The sequence below is a fragment of the Cynocephalus volans genome, chromosome 5, assembly GCF_027409185.1.
Source record: "Cynocephalus volans isolate mCynVol1 chromosome 5, mCynVol1.pri, whole genome shotgun sequence".
NCBI lineage: Eukaryota > Metazoa > Chordata > Mammalia > Dermoptera > Cynocephalidae > Cynocephalus > Cynocephalus volans.
The window spans coordinates 109738343-109755377 of record NC_084464.1 but is presented as its reverse complement, the minus strand read 5'-3'; the positions used below and the strand labels follow the sequence as shown (position 1 = coordinate 109755377).

At 37.6% G+C, this 17035-nt stretch overlaps 2 protein-coding genes across 2 annotated transcripts in view; one reads left to right on the top strand and one right to left on the bottom strand.

Annotated features, from left to right (window-relative positions):
• The window catches only part of PDSS2 (decaprenyl diphosphate synthase subunit 2), a 251884-nt gene that overhangs the window by 220000 nt on the left and 14849 nt on the right, over positions 1-17035 (top strand). The window contains exon 7 of the mRNA XM_063097190.1: positions 8131-8163. Within this exon, the coding sequence (XP_062953260.1) occupies positions 8131-8163 (33 nt within the window). The remainder of the gene's footprint in view (positions 1-8130; positions 8164-17035) is intronic.
• Positions 1-17035, bottom strand: part of LOC134379123 (uncharacterized) — a 245507-nt gene that overhangs the window by 221131 nt on the left and 7341 nt on the right. The gene's annotated exons all lie outside the window — the stretch shown is intronic.

Sequence of the window (17035 nt, the reverse complement as noted above, 5' to 3'; positions counted from 1 at the left end):
GGAATTTAATATTGATACATGCTCAACATGGACGAACCCTGGAAACATTATGTTAAGTGAAAGAAGCCAGACACAAAAGGCCACATATTATATTATTTCATTTATATGAAATATTCAGAAATATCCAGAATAGGCAAATCCATAGAGAAAGAAAACAAGTTGATGGTTGCGGGGTTTAGAAGAGGGGAGAATGGGAAGTGACTGTTTAATTGGTACAGGTTTTCTTCTGGGCTGATAAAAATGTTTAGAACTTAATAGTGGTGATCATTGCACAACATTGTGAATGTACTGAATGCCTCTGAATTGTACCCTTTAAAATGGTTAAAGTAATGAATTTTATGTTATGTGAATTTTAACTAAATTTAAAAAAGAAAAAAAGACTTTGGGTTGTTTGCCTATGGAAAATAAACTTGATTCAGAAGTCATTGAAAATTTTTGAACCAGGTATTGTCAAGGCTATTCCTGAAAGTACTGAATTGTCACTTAGGCTTGTGACATTCTGACACTGTCACAACCAAACTGTTTTTGAGGGAGGTAAATCTGGCTACATTGTATACGATGAAAGAAACAAGGAGACAAGGAGATCGGTTAAGAAGTTTCTGGAAACCTGTTGATAAGAGCAGGAGAAAAATCCCAGTCAGTATGTTGGCAATGAGAATGGGAAGGTAAAGAGGTTAGGTATAAAACTCATTTCAGAGAGAAAATGTATAAGACTTTATAATTGATATGTTAAGGAGAAGCTGGCAGGTGTGGACTAGGGAGGGGCAGTTAGAGACCAAAACCAGGATTTTGAACTTGAATAACAGGGAAAAATTTTGCCATTAATAGAAATAGGAAAGTTAAGTGGAAAAACTGGTTTAAGTTGAGTGTATGACATGGTGAGCTTGAGATGTGCTATTGAGGCTGATGGCCATCACCAGGGGACCTGGCCACTGGGGGATGCAATTCAATTCTATCAGCCTGATTTCCTTGCTCATGGCCTTTCTGAAATCTGGGTAGATTTTTTTTCTTGGTCAAATATGCAATTTTAAATTTCATGTCTCTTCCAGATTCCAAGAGAGCAGAGCAAGAAAAACAGGTTGCAAAGGAATAATAAGATCTCTGAACAGAGAGAGATTTATTATGTAGATAATACAAACCCCTCTCCTTTTTAAAATTGGGTACCATAACATTGCTTTCTCTTTTCCCAAGAAACTAAATGTAGAGAATATGAGAAAGTTAATTTTATGGCCATTCACATTTGCCTCTGAAAGTTGATTAGCTTTCTTAGGTGAAAGAGATGGTAAAATCAGGTACTCAGGCATTCCTGTTCTGAATGGTGTTGACTTCCTTGTAGATGCCTCTGTGTTCTATTAGTCAAGAATGATCAAAATAGCAGAGAAAAACTTGCTCTTTTCCTTTGTGTTTTGGTACCTCTCCAGCTCTGTAACTGGAGAGCCCAGCAACACAAGCCTACTTCTACCAAAGCAACATTCAGTGGGTTGCTCCAGCTTCAGAGCTAGCAAATCTAATAGATTTCTGATTTGTGACCTTTTTTTTTTCTTACCCCCATACACTATCCCCGGACCATTCTGGAATGAGGATGGAGGTATCTTTCCTCTCTTCTGTTCTCCCCAAAGCCTCCTTTTTCCATATAAGGTAAACTGTGCTTCAAAATACCAATGCAAATGCACAGAGAGTGTATTTTCAGGAAGACCTGGTTCCTCTAAAGGAGCCAATGATATTTCTGCTGGTGCCACGCAAAAGACCTTTAAAACATGATTATTTTGCAGCCACCGATGTAATCTTTTATTTAGACAAGGATCATCAATGGATGATCAGTTAAAATAATTGGATAAATAGTTAGCAAGGAACTGAAAACTCACATGGACTCAAAGCACCCTGCAGATTACGTATTAAATACATAAGGAAGCAGTGAATGAACTTAATTTCACCAGATTGATATTGTGTGACTCCTGTCATTATAGAAGGATACACAGCATCATCTATGTAATTGCCTTGCCAAAAATGTTTAACCTGAATTTCATCATGAGAAAAAAATCAGACAAATCCACGATATAGAACCTTCTGCAGTACAACTGACCTGGACTTTTAAAAATGCCAATATTATGAAACACACAAAAGGTGGTGGGTGGTATAGGGGCTGCTCTAGGTTAGAAGGAATTTAAAAGATATGATATCCAAAAGCAATGTATGTTTTTTAATTCAATCTTAGTTTGGGATCAAAACAGCTCTAAAGAACACTATTGGTTAAACTTGGAATTTGAGTATGAACTATATTTTAAGTAATATAGTAAATGTCAAACTTATTGGATGTGATAATGGGTTTGTGGTTATGTAGGAAAATGCCATTGTTCTTAGGAGATAACTGCTGAAGTATTTAGGGATAAGCATCACGATGCCTACATCTTACTCTCAAATAGCAAGCAGTCGTCTAGAGAGAGAGAAAGCGAAGGTGGTAAAATGTTAGCAACTGGTGAGTCTTAGGTGGAGGGCAAATAGATGTTCATTGTATTTTTTCAACTGAAACATTTGGTGGGGGGAGCGGTAGTTTTCCTTGAAGGTTTAAAAAGAAAGTCCTTAAAAATGACTGTTATTCCAACATATAGCTGGTAACATATGGGAAGAATAACCTGATAAGTAGAGATGATCAGTCTTCAGCAATTTTTGGACTCCCTGCTGTGGAATATTAGTTTTCTGCTTTTAGAAAAACGTCTCCACATATCGAGCTTTCAAGTCCAGATAACAGTAGTTGGAAATTGGAAACAGTTCATTTATGTCATCCAATACTTCTTTGTTACCTGACTTATAAAAAAGCATTTGTTTCTTAAAGTAAAAGACCACATTGTACATCCATTACTTACCAACAGGGAATCTATCTGCCTTTGGTCTGCAGAGACTGGTATATAAACCTTTGGAATTAATCCCTTTGTGCATCCTCTCGTCAGAGTGCTGGCTTTTTTTTTTTTTTTTTTTTGCCTTTGTATAGAATATTGTTTTACAGTGCTCACTATAGCTGTCTGAGGAGGCCTCCAGTGTCATGAGCACTGGCATACTAGCTTGTCTATTTTCACATTTTTTTAAAGATAAAACAGTGTTCAAACCACATATTCTCTGTGAACTGCTAAAGACTAGGAAAAATTACTTTCTTTTCTCATGACCTGGATTGGCAAGAAGCATACCTACAGGAGGCAAAAAGATGAGTGAATCCCTTTTAAAGACCCTAGTAATGAAGCCCTCAGGGAATTGCCATGGATGGTGGAATTTGCAGTGGCTCCTGGAGATGAACAGTGTGGCAGGAAGAGGTTCAGGACTGCCGGCAGTTGAAACGTCGTCTGCATTTATTTTATATCCATCTATTTTGGACCCCAGTGAGAAAGTTATTTTAATAATGTCTTGCTCTGCTAGGAATATACATGACAAGTGGCAGATGTCAGAAAAAGGGGAGAAAGTCACAGTACTCCATTCTCCTTGAGACTTAAGGAGTTTATATAGTTGTTCTCTTTTCACCTTTGAAGTAAACATCGATGCACATAGAAGCATAAATTGAAAAGGACATTCCATGTAGGCCAGGCCAGTGATCCTCAAATGAATGACAATCTCAGGGGTAGGGTATTGGGAATCTGCATTTTTCACAAGCTACCCAGATGATTCCAGTACAGCCAGCCCAGAATTTGTGAGAGCCCAGCATTTGGGAACTTCTGGCCTGGTCCAGGACTCTAAATTTACATGTAAGGAAAGGCCATATGAAAAATGAACAGTTATTCAAGGTATTAACAATTAAAATTAAATTAACAATTAAACAAAGTATTAACCAATGAAGGACTAGAAACCATATTTTCTGGTTGCCAGCATATCAATCTTCCCAGGTGGTCACATCCTCCTGTAGTGGTCACAATTAAGATCTTAGGCTACTTGCTTTCCCCAGCAGACAAGGCCTCAACAACTGAGGCTTGTGCCTCTTGAAATCTCTCTGTAGGTCTAACTTCCATTCTAGGCTCTTTTCACTTCAACACACTGATTTCAAGGTTGAAGCACTTAATGACACTAAGGCTACTAGGTGATTATTCTCTGTTCTATCCTTTTGTCCAATTTCCATGAAACCTTTGAATTTATTTTTATAAATGGAAGCTTAGATTCCTTTCCTTAGTCTATTTATAAATAGAAGATGGGTGAGAAAATGAAAATATGGTATTGTTCAATATGAGTAAAAATTATTTGTAAGGCATTAGCTAATGGCTTCACAGTAGCTACATGCTAGCTCTGAACCGAACCAACCAGCTTTCCTAGAACTATGAGTGAATAAAATGAATTTTGTTCCCTAAGTTTCCCGAATAGACTACATAGTCAACACATGTAAAGAAAAAGCGTTTGTCCATCCATCCATTCATTCATTGAGAAACTGATCTTCACATGGGATACAGTCGTGAGCAAGAGAGAAATTTTGCCTGTTCTTATGGAGCTTAAGTTCTAGAGACAGACTGTATGTGAAGCCTGTCTAAAACAATATTGTGCAACCCCCTAGAATATAAGCTCCATGAGGGCAGAGATTTTTATCTGTTCTGTTCATAGGTGTGTCTCTAGTGCCTAAGCAGTACCCGACACATAGTAGGTGCTCAATGAATATTTGTTGAATGAATGAGCAATCATCGGGTCTAATAGAAACTATGGCCCCTCTCAAATTAACTATTTTACAAAAAGAATAAGAATAGGTAGTGTTTAATGAGAAATATTATTTATGTAGGAGACTAAATCATCATTTGCATTTGTCTCTAACTTGCTATATTTTTGTAAGCTCTAAAGCTTATAAAAAATGTATATTTGAATGTCTACTCTCAGGTGGGTAAGTGGCATATGTAGATATTTATACCCATATATCAGCTGGAAATATATATATGTATATATAATATATACCTATAAAAGTTTAAATATTTACCGTATTTGTTTTCTAGAATAAATGATGCTTTCCATATAAGCTAAAGCAATCAAGGGTGAAATGGTTTCACAGAACTAGAATGTTTGTTGTGATAAGATTAAAAGGACATTCAGGTGAGCTGCATATCAATAGTCTGTTCAGGTCGCAATGTCTGTGGTTATCATGCTGTCATTTTAATGTAGGCTTCTACTCTCACAGCTTTCAAAACATTTCAGAGCTGATGGTGAGCAGATACAGATCATATACATGGTGTTTCTCTGCCATCATCTCCAGCCATATATCTCTACTGGGTGAAAGGGTAGTAACCACACTAGGAATACAAAGTAAAAGTAAAACTCTCACTTGAGGTTTGAAAATAGCTTGTAATTAAACACAGATACTTCAAAGTACTAGAATTCTCTAAGATGATTAGTCTACAAACAAAGTATGTGATGGGTAAAATGGTTTTACAAAAATTTGTGATAGGGCTATGCTAGATGTCCCTATATTCACTCTTCTTACCTGAAAAAACTGCCATTTTATGAGACAAAATGGGAAATGGCTCAAGACATCCAAAAGGAAAAGTCCACCCTAAGTCATTGTAAATGATATAGTTTCTCCACAGTTTACCTTGCAACCTTGAGATATAAAAGTTTCTCAACATCATAACTTTCAACAAATGCCACTTTTAGTACTTTTAACATGTACTATGTGTTAAACCCTGAAAAATGAGAATGTTGAGAGAGCAAGAAGAAAGAGGAACTGGTTAGAACAGAAACAAAATTGATAGTGAGGAAATGGCAAATGTGTTTTGGAAATGAGTATTTTGACAGTGGGAACAATTCCATAGGACTCCCAGGTTGTGCATCATTTGAAAAGTGCTGTGCCTGGGCAATCCATAGTAATCAGCAAGAGACAAGGAAAAGGATGGGCAATAGAAAAAGTGGAAAACTTGTCACCACAGGATCAGCCTCAATGTCAGACGTCTATTAACCTGAAATGAATTCAGGAGTCAGCTGGGAGTTTGAGAACTTAAAGACTAAGCATGTTGTGGAGGTGCTGCTGCTGAAGTTTTGGTTACAGGCCATCCATGTAGTATTTATTCATAGGATCAAGGCTAGTCCATATTTGCACAATGTCCAAGTGAGTAGCTAGGGCATGAGTGAGCTTTGCAAATGTGTTCAGGGCTTCCCTAACCACTCCTGCAGAAGTTACTGAGCAAGGAGAGGGATTTTCAGTGTAGGCAAAACTATTTTATTTGGAAAAAAGATGTCCATAAACAAACAAATAAATAAAATATTTGCACAGAGAATAGCCTGGTTTTAAAATTCGGCAAGAACTGATTCAAAATGCCCCTGAAGGAAAAAAAAAAAAAAAGAACTGATTCATACTCCTGGTAGATTGTACCTGTGATGGTATGGTACATCTCAGTACTAAATTCAGCTCACTGAAAATCCTAGTTTCCTAAAAAATTTCTAAGAGCAGACTGAAGACCCTAAATTCTTTTTTACAGTATATTAGTATATTGGTTGCAGAGGCCTTCTGTTTCATTGAAAATGTTCAAATCAGAATTTCAGAGTGGTTTGTGATGATGCTAACAGCTGTGCCTGAGCACTGGCTTGTTATAAGTTTATTGTAAAAGTAAGAAAAACAAAATGCAGTCATCTTTGGATAAATTTTTAAAGGATTGTAAAAAAGTGAGAAGAGTCAGAACCAATGATAAAAACATTTCCTTTTCACTCATGGAAGTAGTCTGCCCATGTTAATTACCTGTATAATGTCACTTTGGACTCAGGAACAAAATGGTGTCAAGACCTAACCTACTTGTAAGTTGAAGAGCTCTTGTTCTGTGCAGAGGTGGCAGGAGAAGTTTTATTCCGAAGTCTGCAAAACACAAGTTGACCTTTAGTAGTACGTTAGTAGTAATACGTTAGTAGTCTCTATTATGTTAAGGTTTGATATATAACACATTTGAATATATGTGTTAATTTTAAGTCATTTTTTAATAACAACTAAAAATATTTTTTAAATAAAATTTGACCTCACATAAGATTCCTCCTTCACCTCTTCTTTTCCTCCCTATTCGCATCCCTACTATAAAAGGTTGGTGGTGGGGGTGGTGTCTTGTTATATAATACAACATAAGAAAAATTACACCAAGGGAAGTGAAAAAAAAAATTGACCCCACAGATTATTTACTAATCGTACAGGAGGAAATATATCATTAGAGTGGAGTGATCTGATAGTCACCATACAAGTGTTCAAATTTATAGCATTACTAAGTGTGGAACAGCCTGACATTTTGTCCTCCTTGATTGATGAAGTACATAATGTTCCACATAAAGTATTCTTTCCAAAAATGTTTAACCTAAATCTAAGCAAGCTTCTTCATACTCAACTTTCAGTTTACAAGCAAAACAGAGACAGACGACACAATGAAGAAATAATAAGCCAAATTTAAAAAGAAACATAAGACAGCTGACCTGGTCTCTTCAAAAAGTCAGTGATTTTCATGAAAAGAAGTTAATGGCTTTTATTTTCATTTATGAAAAATGGGGAGGGTCTGGTCTAGATTTAAAAGGCTAAAAAGAGACATGAAAACCAGAAGCAATGTGTGAATCTTGATTAGCTGGTCTGGGAAAAGAAACTATAAAAGATGTTAGGACAATTAGGGAAATTTGACTATGGATTGTATTTTAGATGATACGGCGTTATTGTTAGTTTTTGAAATTTGTTAGTATCATGTGGTTATGTATGAGATGTCCTATGCATAGAAGATGTGTGCTGAGCGTGTACGGGTGAAAAGTCATGATGTCTGTACCTGTCAGATCTAGACATAGTGTGTCTGTGTGCTCATTGTACTGTTCTTTCAACTTTTCTATGTGTTTGAAATTTATTTATATGGATATATGTATGGTTCACTGTGTGTATATGAGGGTGAAGTTCTCTCGGAAGTAAGTACTTTTTGAAGTAAAAAGTTAATGGACAATAGAATTAAAAGATATTCAAGAAAAGGTGAGAATGTAAAGGAAAAAAAAGATAATACAAATCTTTCCATGAACTTGTTGAAGCACCGTTGTATGTATGGTTCAATATGTATATAGTAAATAAAGAGGAAGGAATTGAGTTCCATTATTGAAAAGCAAAAATTACAGACACACTTAATAATCTTTCAAGAACTAACAAGTTAATTTTCCCCCTCTCTTCTATTTTAGGCTCAAGGAAAAGGAAGATTAGACTATGCTAAGGTAAGCAGATTTTATACATACTACATTTTTATACAATATGATGTTTGTTTTTTGTTTATATTTGAAAGGTCAAAAGAAAATCACATTTAAAGCTGAGGGCTGTTTTCTGTTAAGTAACAGGCATTAGCAGGTAGAATAAAGTTCATTCAACAATAAGTGTATTAATTGTTGAGTGCCTATTTCATTCCAGACACTGTATTTGGTATTGGGAATACAGCAGTGAATGAGATGAAATCTTTCCTTATCTAGTGAGGGAAATAGATAACTAAATAAGCAACTAAATAGATAATATAATATCAGGTGGTGGCAGGTGCTATGAAGAAAATTAAACAGGGTAAGATCACTAACCATTGTTAGAAAGGTGCCTGTGGGTGGAAGACAACCTCTAGCACCACTGGATAATATCTGGGAAGCACCATACAGGGCAGACCTGGACTCCTACAGGCAGGAGTTCTCACATCACCTGTGGAGTTTTTGAAAATACACATGCTTAGGTACTGCCACATTACACCCTCGTTCACCAAGATCAGCAGAGCAGGGGCAAACTGGGGTGGATTGAAAGTCTCCACAGATAATTCTGACACACAGCCCTGGTTAAAAACTGCTGCAGTAGTAGATAATATAGACCACAGGAGCACCTGTAAGCTGAGGGATTCCATATCTGTTACTCTATCTTAGATGCCTACTTGAAGCTCATCTTATACCCAGACATGGCTGTGGAAAAATCCTCCTGGGTCTCCTGCATACATACAAGGCCAAGGCATCTTTCAAATCAGAATCTTCCCTTATATCTCTGGTCTTTTGTTGTTGTTGTTGTTTAATTACTTTATTTTTTTAGAGCAGTTTTAGGTTCACAGCAAAATAAAGTGAAAAGTATAGAGTTCCCATATACCCCTGACCCCACACATGTACAGCCTCCCCATCAACATCCTGCCCCAGAGCAGTACATTTATTATAGTCAATGAGCCTACATTGACATGTCATTATCCCCCAGAGTCCATAGTTTACATAGTTTATCAAGGTTCACCCTGGGTGGTGTCCCTCTGGTCCTTTTTACTTATTCTCTCTCCTGTTGTTGTCACTGTCATCCCATCAGTCAACCATGTGAGGAACTTACCATGTGAGAAATTTCTACTCCCTCACCCCTATGTTACGTGACCAAATCCTACCAGTTTTATATGCTACATTTTCTGGAATGCACCCCCTCCTCTTGATCTCTCTTCCATTGCTCAAGTTCATAGTCTCCTCATCTGAGCCCCTGAAAACCTACTGCCTGGTCTCCCTTCCTCACTTTCGTCCCCACAGATTCATCACCAGCCAAAATGTTTATCTAAACCACACATCTGACAGTTCACTCTCCAGCTTAAAACCCTTCATTGGCTCTATATTATCTATAAGGCAAATTCAAAACTCACTAGTTTGGCATAAAGAGGGCTGTGTGATCTCATCCCCTAGAGGGACTCTTCAGCTTTATCTCCCACCTTGTGCTCCAATAGCACCAAATTACATAAAACATACTGTTTCTGTTCTCTGTGCCTTTACTCGTGCTGTCCGCTCTGCTTAGATTGCCCTTCCCCCTTTATCTGGCTAGCTCTATTCACTCTATAAAACTTAATGTAAGATCATCTCCTATAGGAAGTCCTCTGTGGTTCCCCAGGTTGGATTAGGTGCTTTCCTTAGTTCCTTCATACACTGTGGATCTCTCAGTCGTTGCACTTACTCTGTTATAGTGATCTGTTCATGAGACAGATCATAGACTCTGAGCTCTTCGAGGGCAGGGACAATGCCTTTTGTCTTTGTTTTTTTTAGTGGCTGGCTGGTACAGGGATCTGAACCCTCAACCTTGGTTGGTATTATCAACACTGTGCTCTAACAACTGAGCTAACTGGCCAGCCACTTTTTTGTCTTTGTATACCAATGCCTAACATGGTATTTGGCACTTAGCATTGAGTAAGTGTGTGAGTGAATAGAGGCCATCAGTTAGAAAATAGAAGACACGTGAAGCCAGTTAAGGAGAAGTAAGTTGCAGGAGAAAATATGGCATAGGACTTTTGATCTCAATGCAGAGAGGAAAGGAAAGCTTTTGAAACAGCTTGTAGGAATCAACAGGTTTAAGAAGATTGCTTAGGAAGATTGTAATAAACTAGTTTGAAGATCAAGGCTGGAATTTCACTATAAGTGAAAGAAAGGTAACATGAATAAAAAGGTAAGGGAAAAGAGTGACTGTTGAACATTGGTGCTTATTTGTGACTCAGAGAATGCCTCTAGAATTTCTTACTGCAAGAGCACTTGACAATGGAAGAGATTTACACTGGAAAATGGAAAAGAAAAAACTATGGTGTCTAGATAAGAGCACCACTGGACCAAGCAATGGCTCTGCCACTAACTCAATGTGAAATCTGATAACAATCACTTAATCTCTTTGGTCTTCCTCTGTATAAAATGAGCTACAGTTTCCTCAGAATAAAATGAGCATTTTAGAATAGTGCTGTTCTACTGTCCTAAGCCCATTCCAAATTTGGGAAGAGAACTCTTATCCTGTGTGCTACTGAAGTCCAGACTCTCCTTTTTCCACCCAATCAATATTTATTTAATATTTAATATGTCCAAGGCACTGTGCTAGTGCTGAGACGACCGCTGTGAGCACGACTGCCGTGGGCCTTGCCATCACAAGCTCTCTTGACTCAGGCTTCCCTATCTAAAGTAGGCACTCCCACTTTGCTATACTTTTTTTTTTTCTTAATATTTATCATAATCTAAAATGATCATTTGTATTTAGTTGCTTATTTCTTCCTTTCTTTTTCCACTAGAATGTAAAAGCTCTAAAGACAGGGGCCTCAGGGGCCTTGTTCATGGTGGCGTCACTCCTGCCCAGCACAGGCTAACATGTAGGAGTGCTTGACAAATATGTGTGCATGAGCATCGCACTAGTGTTATGTTAGGAGAAGTACAGGATGCTGTGAGAGTTCTGGAATTGAGGATTGTAGACTCAAATTAGCCATTTTAAGAGTATATTGACTATATAATGCAGTCCATCCCAATGTTGTCTAAAGCTGCCTTCCTGAATGCCCAGTGACATTCTCATGCCAGTAAACAGAGACCCATTCCCCCTTGAATATGTAGTGTTATTCTGATATTTAAAGGCATAACTTGACTTACGTAATTAATCCAGACCTGTCATTCTTACACAGACTTAAACCCAAGTAACATGGGGAAGAAAGATTATATCCTTTTCCACCAAGTAACAGGGAGATGTCTGCAGGGTGCAGCTTGTAATACTCTCTCTCATGTAGTGTATTTGGGCCCTTAGTAATACACATTGTGACCTAAGGTCTGTTTGTCTCTGTTTTGTGTGGTCTCGGTGCTCATGATGCTCATGCTAACTAATGCAGGCATCATGCTTTGTGGCTTAGGGTTCCCCTGGTGGGGTTACCTATAAAACGATATTTGAAAAGCTCAGGAGTTGTAAAATTTATTTGTTGCTGAAAATTTTTTTCCAAGATATGAATATTTTACTCAAATGCCAATTTTGTCTGAAAAATAAGATTTCAAGAAACTTTAAAAAACTATTTTGGTTGGGCACTCTACAGCTTTATATGCCATAACTCGAATTTTGCAGTCTCAGCTGGCAAGCAAGCAGGGGAGGGCATGGAAGAGGTGATCATTTCAAAATCAGTGTCAGCTGGATCTCCAGAATAATGTCTGTCACATTCAGCAAAACAATCGTGTGTACTCAAACACACAGATAAGAAATTGAATTACTTTTTAATTGAGTTCCTGTTGCGATAGAGCCTGGATATGAATGTTTTACACTGCTGCAGTGCCTTTTATCCTAAGCTATAAATGCACTTGGCAACTATTAATTCATTGTCTCTCCCTACCTCTTCAGGTAGTTAATACAAGCACTAGAGTCACCTACCCACTGCTGAAACCCACTCACCTGGGAGTGGGCAGGGATGGAAGCTGTGAAACTGTGTAAGGCAATTCTACCTTCATAGCTTTTAAGATGGAAAAACAAAGAACATCTTACTCAGTCAAAACTGCAGGAGAAGTTTTATTAGATGAGATGTAATTACCAGAAGTGAATTATGACCAGCAAGCAAGTACTACCAGTTTTGCTCTTGTGCACAGTGCTGTGGGGATCTTAATTACAGTGATTGGTCTTCAGCCCTGAGTGTGTTTCTCTTAGACTATTCCATGTTCCTTAGACTTCCAGCACCAAGGTTAAGCACACTGATTCAGTTCAATGCTAGAGGGAAGGGTGCCACCTATTGAATTGTAGGAATTCTTGGGTATGTGTTGGAACTGGTGGAGAAGCCACTCGGACCACATTCACACTTGGTTTGCCATGGTAACTAATATATATGTCTGAAAGAAAACGAATATGTTGACTATTCTTGCTTAGAAAAACATCTACAAACGTCTGTGTATTTTTCCCAGCTGGAGCAAGCGTATGCCTGTAGTTTAGCCTACTGCTACTTGAAATAAGCATGCTGCTAAAAGACTGAGGCAGATGGTATTTTTGCCACTTCAGGCAAAACATGGCACCTATGGTTCGACTTTCTACAATTTTAATTTTTTAACATTTTCAAAATGGCTGTTTAAATATCTCCATCACAGAGAGGCAGGCTTTTTCCCAATTTCTTTTTAATAATTGCTTCAGATGTACAAATATGAATATATATCACTTGGTCAAAACCAGATTCTGTTCAGCATTGTGGAGTCTGCCTTCTGTGCATTCTTTAACAAGTGCCCAGGACTGTGCCTTAAATGAGCTTTGACATTCATGCCAATTTTAATACAAAGACTCTGAATGGTTTACAATAGCTTGCTTTATATTTATCTCTAGCCTTTACAGTGCATTTCATATAATTTGCCCCATGACTCAACCCAGAAAAGTGAGTTTTATTTTTTTTCTTATGAGATTCACTCTAAGCACAAAGAATTATTCAAGGTTAAGCACTTAGTAAGGAAAGACCTTGCAGATGGTAATTCTGTAGGCATCCAGTTCTCAGTCAAGTATAAGAGATATTTTTTAGAAGTATGGGCTTTTGACTGGCACTGTCTCCTAGACTTTGTTCAGGGTTCCAGAGTGGCACATTCTCCTAGCTCTGTCCTCCCAGTCCTCTCAGGCATTGGTGTCTAGAAGCTGCTGCTCTCCTCAGTCCTCCCTGCCCTCAGAAGTCCTTGCACATTCTGTTTTATTATAAAATGCATTTGCATAGGGCACACATTAAAATTCACTCCCCACCAGCAAACAGTAATATCCACAGACATTTGCATTTACATGATCACATATCATCACTTCCCTTTAAGAAGAAAAAAAACATTTTTTATGTCATGATTCTCCTTTCCAAAGTTTGCCCTTTTAGCCATTTCTTCTTTTGATTATTCATAGATGCTTCAGCCATTGTGCTGCAGGATGAGTCCAAAATTCTACCTTTTAAACCTCAAGTATAGAAAATTTTTTTGTAAATATTATTGTTCTTTCTTTACTGACATAGCCAGACTTATTTATTTATTTGGGGCAGACAATTTTTTCTCCTTGTTCTTTCCCATAACCCTAGCTAACTGGCTCTGAGAATTTTTTGCATTGGCACATTTCGAGACCAGATGTTGCTGTGTTTTCTCTTCCCTGTACCCCTTTCTTGGGCAGATGCTTCTCCTACCCTGGGACTTTTCATTAGCTCCTTCGGTAAAATATTTTATCCAGCATCACTGTGTGCACTAAATCTCTCATTTCCTCCAGCCTCTCGAAGATGTCTTAACATTTAGGATTTCCTTTTAGTGATAATTATGGAGACTGTGTAGAAACACTGACATTCCCCTCTCCTATCTTGTTCCATAAAGGACTTGTGATACAATTAGATAAGATGTTGATTGTAGGATTTAAAGAAAAAAAAATCCAGATCCAAATACCATTATGATGCGGGTGCAACTGTGTAAAATTTTATATGCTCCATAAAGTATGGAAGACAGCATGTAAAAATGTAAATAAAGGCATTAAAGCAGTAACACTTAAGCATGTTTTAAATAAGAAATATATTGTATTTTTTAAAGACTTCTGTTTTATAAGTGTAGACTCTGGTTTGAATTGGAATTTTTTTTCAAATTGTGACCTAAGCTAGTGAGGACTGAAAAATAAATGGTCTGAAATTATGTTTTTAGTGAACTAACCAGAATTTAATTCTAGGCTCCTAAAGAATTACTTGCTTCTATGGCAATAGGCAGAAATGTACATTTGGGAGATGTAAGTTTTGTATACCGTGAATTTTTGTGCTAGGCTTCAAGGAGTGGTTGAGGGGCTAGTGGGAGATTGAGAAAGATGGAAACCTACTGCACTGACCAAGCCTTGTGGGAGCTGACCTGATGGCCTAACCACAGGCAATAGGGGCTGGAAGGTACTGCCAGAACTGCCATCTGAAATTTGTAAATTCCCCCACTCCTCGTTTCCTAAAAATTCAGTTATTTTTCTTTTGGCAATTACATTCCAGACAAGTGTTTTTCCTTGCAGCAATAATGAAGAGATTATCTTTAATATGTTTCTCAAAACAATTAATTTAAGTCTGTTTTTGCAACTACAGCTTCGATTTCAAATCTCCTTCAAAATGCAATTGTTGATGATGGAAAAATAATCATTGGTCAATTTCTGTCCATAGTAAAGTACAGAAGCTTTTGTACCACGGGAAACTTTTTATCAAAAACAAACTTTAGGGGCTGGCCAGTTAGCTTAGTTGGTTAGAGAACGGTGTTATAACACCAGGGTCAAGGGTCCGCATCCCCATACGGCCCTGCCACACCCCCCCCAAATTTTTTTTAATCATACGTGTAATAATTAGTATCTTAAACTAGAAGTGTGCCTTATCACGAACCCTAAAGTCTCTGCAAAACAGTTGCCCTCTGGCCATTCATTCATTCCCTTTCACCAAGCTAGTTTTATTCTTCCTTAAGTATCTGAATGTATAATTTTGTATTTGTCCCCAATGACTATCATCTTGCTTTGATGATGTGTTCCTCTAATTTCTTAATGTTATTTTAAAATTAGATTCTTGTTCTCTGAGGTGCTAGCAATCCCACACATGGCAATGGTATCAACAGATTTAATGATGATAATCTCTATTCTCTTGTGGATCATGAATAAAATTATTAAATGATTTCACTGATAATCCTCTTTATGACATCATAAAATATGCCACCCTCTCAGTTGTTAACCCAAATACTATTGATATTGTTTGAAAATAGTTATAAATATCTCTTATTTTTCTTCAAATCATATATTCCTAGCTTAGCTTGTTGATCTTTAGTTTATAATGATATACATAAAATGGTAAATTATTTAGCTTGTAACAATAACATTTAGGGGGGTAATTTCTCCCATTCTCAAATTTACCATTTTGAATTCCTGGACTGTAAAAAATTACCTATCTACAATTATCAGGAAGTTAAGGCATATTTAGATTGTGGATGAAGACCAATTGAAAGCCTTCAATGATGTCTGGGTTTGCTCACCATTACACATTGAGGACCTCGCACTGTGCCTGGCACATAGTAGGTACCCAATAAATATTTGTTGAATGACTGTTGAATGAATGAATGAATGACCCAAGATAGCCCACATGTTTGGGCCTATACTCTGTTCTTCTAATTCATAAAGCATATTTGTTCCTCTTATTTCCCCCCAGGTATATTTTTAATCAAACTGTTACATCCTCAATGCCTTGCACCCCCTGGGTTGAAACAAAGAATCAATTGAGGTAATCTTTTGAATCTTACTCTGGGAAGCTAACTAAAAATGCCCTCCAGGCTGGTTCAGTGAGTGAGTGCTCTGCACTGTGGGATAGCTGGATTCAATTATTGCTCCCAGTTTGTGGTGTGAGGAGCCACCTGTGCACAGGGAGCGCATGTATGTCTTTATGTAGAGGATAGAGCCTTCTGTGCCCGCAGTAGAGCCTGTTTAGTCCATTAAAACAGTTTTTAAGTAGATCTGAAGGGAGTACTGTCTCTTCTCTTGTCATAGAATACAGTAGAAAGACATGGGTTTTCCAAAATTATGGTTTTTTGAGAGAGAAGAAAAGAGAGGTACCTCTGTGTAGATACTAAATATAGTTTTAGTAACTTAAAAGTCTTTGTCATCACCTACATTTGTATTTCCAAACTCATACACTAACCCTACAGTTTGATTTTGTGCAGAATTAAGGATTTTTGTGATTTCAAGCTGTTTGATCCATCAGAAAGCTGTGATTTGTGTAGTTGGTACATCTGAAGCCGTTCCCCCATGTTTCTTGCATGGTGTCTGTGAGCACTACTCAGCCTCCCCATTTACCACATCAGACAGAGTATTGATCTTTGATAATGAACTTAACCATCTTTGAAATAACAAGGTGGCTGTGCCCTCTCAATTTCAAACAAAATTACTGGGGTAACAGTAGAGATCACAGGACCTACAACATAGCTTAGTGATGTGTAAGATGTTACTAAGGATTGTGGGTGAGTAGATCTCATTCCTTTCCCCACCCTCCGCCCTTGATGAAAGGTCTTACCTACTCACTAGATTATAATAAAGCCAAAGCCATACCTCCAAAGGTTAACTAGTGCATGGTGCAATGGTGCCCCTGTGGAAGATCTCCCTTTTCCAGATTTCAGGAAAGTATGCTAACCTGTATCTTTGATTCATTCCTAACAACATTTGTGTGCACCTATTTAGAAAAGGTTGTAGGCCTTTCTCTGTGCTGTGCTTTCTTTAAGATCCATGCCACTGTATATATGTTTTTCAGTGTGTATAATGTTTGAGACACACACTAAGCACCTTAATCAAATAGTTCTATTGGATTCTTTCTCTGAATCCCCTCATTTTACAAAGAAGAGCTCAGGT